The sequence below is a fragment of the Thalia democratica genome, chromosome 7 (genome assembly GCF_965202585.1).
Source record: "Thalia democratica chromosome 7, ktThaDemo2.hap1.1, whole genome shotgun sequence".
In the NCBI taxonomy this organism is placed as follows: domain Eukaryota; kingdom Metazoa; phylum Chordata; class Thaliacea; order Salpida; family Salpidae; genus Thalia; species Thalia democratica.
Genome location: NC_139171.1, coordinates 3,400,467 through 3,414,263, shown reverse-complemented (window position 1 = coordinate 3,414,263; position 13,797 = coordinate 3,400,467). Strand labels below are relative to the sequence as shown.

The window sequence follows — 13,797 nt, the reverse complement described above, 5'->3', positions numbered from 1 at the left end:
ATTAAAACTATATACTATACTACTTTGTTAAGGTAAAACTTAACTTATTTCTAAGATGAAGTACTAAATCTTAGACTGATAAAAAACTATTCTGCATCTGCTAAAGATAAATGCTTACCATAATAATAATTTTTTAGTTTATCAGGTAAGTTTTGTGTGTGGAAATAAACAATTATGCGTTTGTAAAACAGTTAATTTTTAAATTTTGTTAAAGTGTACAATGTATTTTGTCTAAATTTTTGCTATTTAATATACAACTTGACAAAAATTTTTTTAAAGATTACTTATTTTAAAATAATATTAGAATTCTTTTTGATAGTTATTTGTTTTATGTGTACTAAATAATTAGTTATTAAATTTTTCAAAATAAATGACTGCTAACAGATTTAAGACTAAATATTATTTATCCTGCTACTATTTATCCTGCTAAATAATGTCTATATCGTGTTCCATATGCCAGGAACAGATAGATTTTCGTGATGAGGAAATATCAGTTGTTCACTGCGGACACATGTACCACCATAGCTGCTTGCATCAATGGATGGATACCAGAATGACTTGTCCTGATTGCAGGTCTCAAGTTCTTAGAGAAAACGTTGTAATGAAACTTTATCCTTCTGTTAATGAAGATGCAGATCTTGTTTACAAAGGATCATCTGAAGAGACTAAAACTATATTGCAAGTTTTCAATGAAAACAACGCAAACTTTCAAAAATTACTAATCAAAAGAATTACTCATCTTGAAAAACAAAACAAAGATTTTGCTAATAAAAACTCAAAGTTAGATGAAAACCTCAAAATTAATTTGACAACAATAAGATCTTTCCAGAACGAAAAGATAATTAACGATGAAAAAACAAATAAACTGATTAATGATAACGAAAATCTTAAAACAGATATAAAGACACTTGAAGAAAAACTAAATTCAATTTCGAATAAGTTGTTAGTATCTAAAGAACCAAATGAATCAATATTAAAAAAGTTAGACGCAGAAAATACAAATCTTAAAAACAAGCTTGCATCAGTGTTAGATGTTCTACTTTCCGAAAATAGTATAAATAATAATGTTCAATTTACAAGTACAAGTTAGCCTTTTTTAGAATTTAGTAACTTTTCTTTCAAGTAAAACTTATTATTAGTTCAAATCAAAATATTAAACTTACATTAATACAGGTTGTTCACAAAAAAATATATTTATTCTTACGCTTTTTAAGAGGTTTAAGTTTAATTGTAGAACAAATTGAATATTTTTTCTAGATTTGAGCGGTTCAACTAAAATGAAGTCAGGAAATTCATCTCATAAGTCAGCAAAGATTAAGAACTCAAAAAATGAAGTATTGAAAAATAAATTATCATCTGCAATAAGCTTGATTTTACAAGATATCAATATAAATGAGTTATCGACTAATACTTCAAGTGAGCTTTTTAAAGAAAATAATTTTTCGATTTAATACAGTTTTAATACGAAAGAAGAAATGCTTTCTGATTTTTATAAATTAAAACTTTATAAAAAATATACCATTTAAACCTATAAAGAAATAATTTTTTAACGTATCCTAGGTTTTTTTAGTTTTTATATCGAATATATTAATGAAAAAATTTGTCTTTCTCAATACTTTTATCAGGCCTAATTAGACTTTAATGGATAAATTTTTCTTATAAAAACTTTCATTAACATTTTCAATTAACCACAACTAACTAAAGCTTATTAATAATTATTTGTTATAAGTTTCTAATCACTAAACATACTTTATAATTATTTTTGAGGTACACCTGTGTATTGAATTCAACAGAAATGTATAATAATGTAAAAAGTATTGGTTATGATAAAATTCTATTTTCATAATGTTAAAATTGTATTTAAATAGTGTCGTAATGGTGAAATCTGTAATAATTTAGTTTTAAACAAGTTATTGTTTTTAAAGATTAAAAATTTTGATTATTTTCTTCACTAATAAAATTACTACAAATAAAAATAAGCTGGGTTAAGTTCAGGTTAAAAGCGAAAATAATATTAAGAAAAATATACAAGTTATTTAATATACATTGTATTTGTTTATACTGTGTTTTTAATTTATTCTTTTTATTATTTAGATAGTATGTTATATTTAACCGTCTTGGTATTAAAATAAAATTTTATATTTTAAAGTTTAATTTATAAAAATTTAAGTTCGAGCTAATTTAGCTGAGTCACCAACAAATGCGAATTCTTTTTCTTGCTATTTTAAATTTTAGTTATTTAAACTTTATTATTGATTTATACCTAAATATGTTTCGGTAAGGTGTGTTAGGGATAAGAGCATAAAAAAAAAACCTTTCAAAAATTTGCTGACTCAGCGTTTTTTAGTACATACTGACGTGAAAGTATAATTTCTTTATAAGTGAGAAAATCGTTAAATTACTTTTTTATACTAATAGGTCAACAAAAAGAAGTCACAGAAAATCATGATAAAGCAAAAGCAATTGTAGTTGCAGATGAATTTAACAAACAAAACTACCAGTATTTGATAGATGAGAAAAAGTGGGTTAAAAAAGTCAAGTTTCATGAATCAGTAGGTAATATATGCGGGGTTCACGAAATTAATAATGTTTGTTACGTAGTTGGTGAGAAAGGAATCTCAAAGTTGGACTATGAGTTTCACAAATTTCCATCAAATAAAGATTATGACTGGTTCACTTCATGCCGAGTTGGAAACAATATTTTTGTTTTTCTTTCAAATTTTCGTAATGATGAAAGCTTTTTTTTCAATACTGTCAGAAAACAATGGAGTGATGTAAACATTGAAACAGAAAGAGATATTTTTGACGCTGTTCATTACCTCAATAAAGTTTGGATTGTTGGTGGGCAGGACCGTGCTTATTTCGAAACATCCAAAACAATACAAATATATGATCCGGTTAATAAGACTACGTCATTATCACAAGTTAAAATGATACAAGCAAGATGGGGTCACAAAGTCATTGTTTATAATAAAAAACTATTCGTGTTTGGTGGATCTTTTGAATTCAAAATATTAAAAACAGTAGAAATGTATTCATAAGACAAGAACAAGTTTATTATGATGGCTCCAATGAAAATTGTTCGTTGTAGTTTTGCTTGTTGCAGAGTTGGAAACCTCGTGTATATTATTGGTGGAGAGACAGTAGGTTATCAACGCACAAATTCAGTAGAAGTGTACAATCTCGACACTAACGAATGGTGTGATGTAGAAAACTTTCCTGTTGCTGAATGTGATTTACATGCTTGTGCTGTTAACAATAAACTTTTGCGGTTCAAAAAAGTAAAAAACAAAAATAATGTTTTTTTTAATTTGCTAAAAAAAAATTTTAATTAGTATACTTTGCTTCATACGCTTTTTAGAATTTTTAGCTGGCATTGATTAGTCTTTAAATAAAACATAATTAATTTGAAATGTAAAATATATTTAATTAAAGTATTGAATACTTAATTTAAAACACTTATATATAACTATTATTTTTTGTATACAGCTCTACTTCTTGTTTTTCTTAATTGCTTTAAAGTATTGTAACTATTTTTAAATATTTTGTTGCGTAGTGTAGTTTGAGCTTTATTCAATTGTAAATGTTTATCGTATTTTGTAATTATTGAAATACAGTTTAAATATCTTAATTATAAATTACTGTTTAAAGTTTAAACTGTTATCATACAAATGTTTTAATGTCTATTAATGGTTGTATATAATTAAACATGTTTTTATACTTTTATTCGTAATCTGAACACTAACTGAATATTGTTTTTTAATATCTAATTTGCTATTTACGTTACTTATTTAACTTTTCGAATTTTTCTCTAAATAATAAGCAATTAGGCGTCACTTACTTAAAATTTATTTTTACAGATTCTTTTTTTTAAAAATAAAATAAATGAAAATGGAGAAAGAACTGGCAAACTAAAGAAAATAATAAAAATTCAATTAACAAACCAAGAGAAACTAAAAGAAGTTTTAGTGTTCAAGCGTAAGAAGTATTAAAATACATAAAGAAGAAAATAAAGAGTTATTGAGGAAGATAAATAAATTGATAATATTTTGGTATAAATGTACTCAACAGGAAGCGTATAACTAAGAAGTACTCAATAAGAAGATCACAGTATTTGATTAATAAAGTTTCAAGTAAAAGTTTATGTCGAACAAATTCGTTTTGTTATATACAAAGTTCCGCAACGTCTGAGCAGCTAGAAAAATTGCCATGTAAGAGAATATTTAAAAACATTTATTCAATTAAAACTAAAAATTCATAAAAAATGAAATTGGTACTTAAGAAGTGCATAATCAGTGAGAATACTACATTATATGTCTAATAAAATTCGTAGTAAGAAAATGCTATATACTTAATCTAAATGCCTGATACATTTTTTTTTTAAATGCAAGTAAAATAACAGAATTTAAAACTATTATTTTAAAACTAATTTGTGTTTACCCTAAAGTAATAGGTAATTTTGTTGTTGTCAGGTAAGACTGTAAAAAATCATAAACTTGATAAAGTTTTTTTGTCTTTCCAAGTTCTAAAGAATAAACACTTTAATATATATATATATCTATATGGTTTTTAACCTCATAGTACTTTTGTTTGTATAGTGTATAAAATTCATAAAATAATAATTTTTACAGATTTTAATATATTTGGTCACTTTTATTTGTTTCAAAACTTGTATTTTAATTTACTTATATAGTTACACATTATATATTTTTTATGCACTTTGTTTTTCATAATAAGTTGTAAATTGTGATAATAGTTATTTATAAACCTATTGCACAAACTTGGTATTTTTTTTTAGCTTTGTTTTGAATTCTTTAATGAGAATTTAAAAAATAAAAACTTAGTTTTGGTACATAAATTACAATAAAAATTTTTTTTGCTGTATTTACTAAACCTTTATATAATTACTTTTTTAGCGCTTAGTATACATATAGTAATCATATTATTTATTTAAAGTTTTAAGAAAAAAAAGTAACACTTTGCAGTCAGAAAAAAATATTCAGATTTTGTACAATAAAACCTTAGTTTTCTTTTTAAACCTTAAAAAGTAAACTAAGTTCGTAGTTAAGTGTTTTTTAAGAAACAAAAGCCATTTACAACTTATATTCTTGATGTCTTCAAAGATATAAAACACAGATTTTTTTTCCATATAAAGTTTTCTATAAATATTTTCCTTAGGCATTTAACTAAAACAGAATATTATTTTTCGAATAGTTAAAAATTATTTCATTTTGAAGATCAGTAAAATTAACAACTTTAAAGTAAACATAAAATATAACTTATCACTTAATTACTATAATTTTAGAAATTAGTTACAAGTTTTTATAATGATCAAAAAGTTTGTCGAAAAATATTTGTTATATATTACTTTTTTAGATTAAAACAAGCACACTAGTATTTTTCACACTAGTACTAATGATATATAAAACCACTACAAAATAGTAAAGACTTTGTTTATACTAATACTTTTCTAGTGAATCTCAAAAATTTTCTTTTTATATAACGCTACGCATTAGAAAAAAATTCTAAATTATTATTTTTAGTGTTTTTGAAATACACATTTTTATAACTTAAGCGTTATATTTTACTTAACTAGGAATTTTTTTGTATAAATGATAATTATAGATATTATAATATTTGTTAAAGACTAAAATAAAATTTTTTTAAATGTGCTTATTAAACGTACATTAGTTCTTTTACTGATTTTAAATAAATTTGTTTTATCTTAAACGTTGTCGTTTTTTTTGAAGGTAAGATTTAATCAACTAAATTTCTTTAATATATGACAAAATTTTATTATTACGTCACAAACTATAACTAAAACCTTTCCTATTTTATTCACAAATAAATACTACAAACGTAAAAAGCTATGTTTGTGACGTTATAGTTTTGATTGTGACGTAATAATGTCGACTGTTACGTAATACCATTTATTGTGACGTGATGATTTATATTGTAACGTGATAATGTAGATTGTGAGACCATAGTGTTGTTTGTGACGTAATAATGATGTTTGTGATGTAATAATGTTGTTTGTGACGTAATAATGTCGAATTTAACGTGATAATGTTGAATTTGACGTAACAATGTTGTTTGTGACTTGATGATTTAGATTGTGACGTAATAATATTTAGTTTTTTATTTAGTTTTTTTTTATTTTTTAAAGCTAAGATGGGAAAATAAATTAGTTTCACTTAAAGCATTCTACAAGTTAATTATTTTTTAAGGGCTGACTTTCTAACGTTTAATTTATCCAAGTTTGATTACTTGATTTAAGAAAAAAAAAATTAGAAATCTCTAACAAAGAGGCATACCTTCTGTTTTACGCTTTTTGCATAATTGCTTGAATGGTTTTAATTCTAAATTCATAAAGTTTTTTTGCTTCACTTTGTTTTTAACATTTAAAAATTAGTTACAAGTATTAATGATTATAAAGAGTTTGTCGACATCTATTTATTTTCTCTTACTTCTTTAGATTTTAACATGCAAAGTAGTATTATTAAAACTAGTACTGAAAATATATAAAATAACTACAAAAATTGTAAAAAAATTTCAAACTAATGTTTTCCTAGTAAAACTCAAAAAATTTTCTTTTCATAAAACTTTACGCATAAAAAAAAATTCGAAGTTTTTTTTTTTTTTTTAAATACAATGTTTGTATAAATTAAGCCTTATATTTTTTTTTATTAACAAATTATTATTGATATAATATTTGGTGTTATTTTAAAACTTATTTATAACTAATATAATTTTTTTAAATCTACTTTTTAGCGTACATTAGTTCTGTTACTGATTTTAATAAATTTTTAATATCTTAAACGTTCTCATTTGCATATATTTGATCAACTAAATTCATTTAACATATGACAACATTTTTTTATTATGTCGCAAACTAAAACCTTTCCATTTTCATTCACAAATACATACTACAAACGTAAAAAACTACGTTTGTGACGTAATAGTTTTGATTGTGACGTAATAATGTCGATTGTGACGTTGCAAAGTTAGTTGACACGTAATATTGTAGATTGTGACGTAACAATGTTGTTTGTGACGTAATAATGTTGTTTGTGACGTAGCAATTTCCAGTTTTTTAATTTCTTTTATTTTTATTTATTAATTAATACCAATATTTAGTTCACCTAATTATGCATTTTTCATTAAAATTTGAATAGTTATTGTTTATTTATTTTTTACGCATCAATGAGTTCAGATTCACATTACTGCCAATGTCTAAATGTTATTTACTGTTTTGAAATTATTTGAAAAGGTCGGCCAAGGCCCACCGAAACCGGTAATAAACCAAAGCAGTACTTAAACATTTGTTTTTATTATATTTAGCTCTTTACATTGTGTAAGTTGAGCACTATTTTTGAAGTCAATTTCAATAATACAGCAAGGCCCCTAATAATAGTTGAGCCACCTTCAATTGACACAAAGTGACAATGGCAGCATATGAAAAGCTGAATTTTAATTATTCAACTAAGAACATTCCTTTATGCAATAAGATAGAATACAAAATAAAGTTAATGGAAAAAATTAGAAGTTTCTGTAGACGAATTAGAATCAAACTTTACTTCTGCACCAATGATGAAGATAGCACAGACATGATGGAAAATAAAGAGACATATGGTTTCAAATCAAAATTCACACCTAAGCAACCTGAAGAACTCAAGAATTTTGAAAATGAAATGTTCGATCTAATTAATCAAGTTAAATTTAGAAAATCTAAAGACAAATTCCAACAAGAGCTTCAAAAAGACTTAAGACAAATAGGCAAAACCAAAAGCCTAATAGTACCAGCCGACAAGACAAACAACTACTACAAGATTCCTAAATTAGAATACGACAGCCTATTACTAAAATCGATCCGAAAATCATATAAAAAAAGTGACAAAACAGTTATGAATGAGATAAATAAAGAAGCCAAAGAAATAGTAACAAATCTAAAACTTGAAAAGAAATTGGTAAACCACTTACCTAAGCAACAATGCTATATAACGCTAAAAGACCACAAAAAGGATTTCGCCAGCAATCCCAAAACAAGATTAATAAATCCTAGCTATTCAGACATAGGTCAAATTAGCAAAGGTATAATTGACAGAATCAACAATGTATTAAGAAAATCAACCAAATACCTACAGTGGCGAAGTTCCCAAGAAGTCTTAAACTGGTACAAAAAACTAAAAAAACACAAATACAAGTTCATGAAGTTTGACATTGTGGAGTTCTACCCATCTATAACAGAAAAGTTATTAAGTAAAGCCTTAGCTTTTGCAAAAGAAAGTACAAGAGTAAGCGAACAAGAAATTAAGATCATCTTAAACGCATCTAAATCTGTATTACATAACAAAGAAGAAATATGGGTAAAAAGAAAGAGTAACACAGAAGAGAATGAACTTTTCGACATCACCATGGGAGGTAAGCATGGAGCGGAAATATGCGAACTAGTAGGTCTCTATATACTACATAAACTTAGGTATGCGCTCCCAAACCTAACAACAGGATTGTACCGCGACGATGGCTTAATGGTCATAGAAAAAAACAAAAGTAATGTTGATATAGAGAAAATTAAAAAATCCATGCACAACATATCAAAAGAAATGGGAATAAAGTTAGATATTGAAAATCCTTCACGTAAAATTAACTATCTAGACTTAAGCTTCAATCTATACAACCACACATTCCAACCATATAGAAAAGAAAACAGCAAAATTATATATATTAATTCAAAGTCCAACCACCCTCCAGCAATACTGAAACAAATCCCAAAAATGATAGAAGAAAGACTTTCCAAAAATTCTAGCAATGAAAATCTATTCAATGAAATAAGTAAAGATTACAATGACGCAATAAAGTTAAGTGGCTATAATTACAAAATAAAGTTCAAAGATGAAGATGATGAAAAGAAACAGCCTAGAAAAAGAAAAAGAAAAATAATATGGTTTAATCCACCATACTGCAAATCAATAAAAACAAACATTGGCAAGAAATTTCTCCAAATAATAAACAAATACTTCGGAGTAGACAGTAAATTCAAAAAATACTTGAATAAGAACAACATCAAATTAAGTTACAGCTGTTTGCCAAACATTGAGACAATCATAAAGAATCATAACAAGAAGCTCACAAACTGCAACAAGAATGATGAAGATGAAACATGTAACTGCAGAAACAAAGAGAAATGTCCTTTGAAAGGCGGTAACTGTAGAGCAAAAAATGTCATATACCAAGCCACAGTAAAAACTGACAATGCAACTAAATCATATATTGGCCTAAGCGCCAACCAATTTAAAAAAAGAGTGGCAACCCACAGAACTACAATAAATAGCAAACCAGAAGATAAAAATTATATTCAATACAAACAAGCAACTGAGCTATCAAAATACATCCACACATTGAAGAACGAAAATAAGAATTATGAATTGACTTGGACAATACTGGAAAAAGAATATGAATCAAGACCGAGAATCGAGACGTGCAGGTTGTGCTTGAAAGAAGCATTAAAGATCCTACAAGCAGACAAGAACTGTATTAACAAAAGATCAGAAGTAATGAGCTCTTGCAGGCACAGAAACAAATTTTTATTATTCTATTGGAATGAGTCTAAAACCTAATAATTTAAATATTTTTTGCATTTTAATCATCCGTTAGTTTTTTCAGAATTTTGTTAAGAATTTGTTGTGTTTCCGTTTATATTAGTGCATTTAGTTTTTTAATTTCTTTTATTTTTATTTATTAATTAATACCAATATTTAGTTCACCTAATTATGCATTTTTCATTAAAATTTGAATAGTTAATGTTTATTTATTTTTTACGCATCAATGAGTTCAGATTCACATTACTGCCAATGTCTAAATGTTATTTACTGTTTTGAAATTATTTGAAAAGGTCGGCCAAGGCCCACCGAAACCGGTAATAAACCAAAGCAGTACTTAAACATTTGTTTTTATTATAAGAACTTAATAGTAAAAAAACATTCTGTGGTTATCAATATTCAATCAAAATCAACATTATTACGTCACAAACAACATTAATACTTCACGATCGACATTATTCAACAAAATCGAAATTGCTACGTCACAAACAACATTATTACGTCACAAACAACATTGTTACGTCACAATCTACAATATTACGTGTCAACTAACTTTGCAACGTCACAATCGACATTATTACGTCACAATCAAAACTATTACGTCACAAACGTAGTTTTTTACGTTTGTAGTATGTATTTGTGAATGAAAATGGAAAGGTTTTAGTTTGCGACATAATAAAAAAATGTTGTCATATGTTAAATGAATTTAGTTGATCAAATATATGCAAATGAGAACGTTTAAGATATTAAAAATTTATTAAAATCAGTAACAGAACTAATGTACGCTAAAAAGTAGATTTAAAAAAATTATATTAGTTATAAATAAGTTTTAAAATAACACCAAATATTATATCAATAATAATTTGTTAATAAAAAAAAATATAAGGCTTAATTTATACAAACATTGTATTTAAAAAAAAAAAAAAACTTCGAATTTTTTTTTATGCGTAAAGTTTTATGAAAAGAAAATTTTTTGAGTTTTACTAGGAAAACATTAGTTTGAAATTTTTTTACAATTTTTGTAGTTATTTTATATATTTTCAGTACTAGTTTTAATAATACTACTTTGCATGTTAAAATCTAAAGAAGTAAGAGAAAATAAATAGATGTCGACAAACTCTTTATAATCATTAATACTTGTAACTAATTTTTAAATGTTAAAAACAAAGTGAAGCAAAAAAACTTTATGAATTTAGAATTAAAACCATTCAAGCAATTATGCAAAAAGCGTAAAACAGAAGGTATGCCTCTTTGTTAGAGATTTCTAATTTTTTTTTTCTTAAATCAAGTAATCAAACTTGGATAAATTAAACTTTAGAAAGTCAGCCCTTAAAAAATAATTAACTTGTAGAATGCTTTAAGTGAAACTAATTTATTTTCCCATCTTAGCTTTAAAAAATAAAAAAAAACTAAATAAAAAACTAAATATTATTACGTCACAATCTAAATCATCAAGTCACAAACAACATTGTTACGTCAAATTCAACATTATCACGTTAAATTCGACATTATTACGTCACAAACAACATTATTACATCACAAACATCATTATTACGTCACAAACAACACTATGGTCTCACAATCTACATTATCACGTTACAATATAAATCATCACGTCACAATAAATGGTATTACGTAACAGTCGACATTATTACGTCACAATCAAAACTATAACGTCACAAACATAGCTTTTTACGTTTGTAGTATTTATTTGTGAATAAAATAGGAAAGGTTTTAGTTATAGTTTGTGACGTAATAATAAAATTTTGTCATATATTAAAGAAATTTAGTTGATTAAATCTTACCTTCAAAAAAAACGACAACGTTTAAGATAAAACAAATTTATTTAAAATCAGTAAAAGAACTAATGTACGTTTAATAAGCACATTTAAAAAAATTTTATTTTAGTCTTTAACAAATATTATAATATCTATAATTATCATTTATACAAAAAAATTCCTAGTTAAGTAAAATATAACGCTTAAGTTATAAAAATGTGTATTTCAAAAACACTAAAAATAATAATTTAGAATTTTTTTCTAATGCGTAGCGTTATATAAAAAGAAAATTTTTGAGATTCACTAGAAAAGTATTAGTATAAACAAAGTCTTTACTATTTTGTAGTGGTTTTATATATCATTAGTACTAGTGTGAAAAATACTAGTGTGCTTGTTTTAATCTAAAAAAGTAATATATAACAAATATTTTTCGACAAACTTTTTGATCATTATAAAAACTTGTAACTAATTTCTAAAATTATAGTAATTAAGTGATAAGTTATATTTTATGTTTACTTTAAAGTTGTTAATTTTACTGATCTTCAAAATGAAATAATTTTTAACTATTCGAAAAATAATATTCTGTTTTAGTTAAATGCCTAAGGAAAATATTTATAGAAAACTTTATATGGAAAAAAAATCTGTGTTTTATATCTTTGAAGACATCAAGAATATAAGTTGTAAATGGCTTTTGTTTCTTAAAAAACACTTAACTACGAACTTAGTTTACTTTTTAAGGTTTAAAAAGAAAACTAAGGTTTTATTGTACAAAATCTGAATATTTTTTTCTGACTGCAAAGTGTTACTTTTTTTTCTTAAAACTTTAAATAAATAATATGATTACTATATGTATACTAAGCGCTAAAAAAGTAATTATATAAAGGTTTAGTAAATACAGCAAAAAAAATTTTTATTGTAATTTATGTACCAAAACTAAGTTTTTATTTTTTAAATTCTCATTAAAGAATTCAAAACAAAGCTAAAAAAAAATACCAAGTTTGTGCAATAGGTTTATAAATAACTATTATCACAATTTACAACTTATTATGAAAAACAAAGTGCATAAAAAATATATAATGTGTAACTATATAAGTAAATTAAAATACAAGTTTTGAAACAAATAAAAGTGACCAAATATATTAAAATCTGTAAAAATTATTATTTTATGAATTTTATACACTATACAAACAAAAGTACTATGAGGTTAAAAACCATATAGATATATATATATTTTAAAGTGTTTATTCTTTAGAACTTGGAAAGACAAAAAAACTTTATCAAGTTTATGATTTTTTACAGTCTTACCTGACAACAACAAAATTACCTATTACTTTAGGGTAAACACAAATTAGTTTTAAAATAATAGTTTTAAATTCTGTTATTTTACTTGCATTTAAAAAAAAAATGTATCAGGCATTTAGATTAAGTATATAGCATTTTCTTACTACGAATTTTATTAGACATATAATGTAGTATTCTCACTGATTATGCACTTCTTAAGTACCAATTTCATTTTTTATGAATTTTTAGTTTTAATTGAATAAATGTTTTTAAATATTCTCTTACATGGCAATTTTTCTAGCTGCTCAGACGTTGCGGAACTTTGTATATAACAAAACGAATTTGTTCGACATAAACTTTTACTTGAAACTTTATTAATCAAATACTGTGATCTTCTTATTGAGTACTTCTTAGTTATACGCTTCCTGTTGAGTACATTTATACCAAAATATTATCAATTTATTTATCTTCCTCAATAACTCTTTATTTTCTTCTTTATGTATTTTAATACTTCTTACGCTTGAACACTAAAACTTCTTTTAGTTTCTCTTGGTTTATTAATTGAATTTTTATTATTTTCTTTAGTTTGCCAGTTCTTTCTCCATTTTCATTTATTTTATTTTTATAAAAAAGAGTCTGTAAAAATAAATTTTAAGTAAGTGACGCCTAATTGCTTATTATTTAGAGAAAAATTCGAAAAGTTAAATAAGTAACGTAAATAGCAAATTAGATATTCAAAAACAATATTCAGTTAGTGTTCAGATTACGAATAAAAGTATAAAAACATGTTTAATTATATACAACCATTAATAGACATTAAAACATTTGTATGATAACAGTTTAAACTTTAAACAGTAATTTATAATTAAGATATTTAAACTGTATTTCAATAATTACAAAATACGATAAACATTTACAATTGAATAAAGCTCAAACTACACTACGCAACAAAATATTTAAAAATAGTTACAATACTTTAAAGCAATTAAGAAAAACAAGAAGTAGAGCTGTATACAAAAAATAATAGTTATATATAAGTGTTTTAAATTAAGTATTCAATACTTTAATTAAATATATTTTACATTTCAAATTAATTATGTTTTATTTAAAGACTAATCAATGCCAGCTAAAAATTCTAA

At 24.5% G+C, this 13,797-nt stretch overlaps 1 protein-coding gene across 1 annotated transcript; it reads left to right on the top strand.

The window, feature by feature from the left end:
• The first annotated feature begins 433 nt into the window (after positions 1-433).
• LOC145840709 (uncharacterized) lies at positions 434-3,357 on the top strand. Its single transcript, XM_082948036.1, has 3 exons — positions 434-1,085; positions 1,258-1,416; positions 2,419-3,357. The coding sequence occupies exons 1-3, from the start codon at positions 434-436 to the stop codon at positions 3,039-3,041; spliced, it is 1,434 nt and encodes a 477-aa protein (XP_082804162.1). The 3' UTR covers positions 3,042-3,357.
• The last annotated feature ends 10,440 nt before the right edge of the window (positions 3,358-13,797 follow it).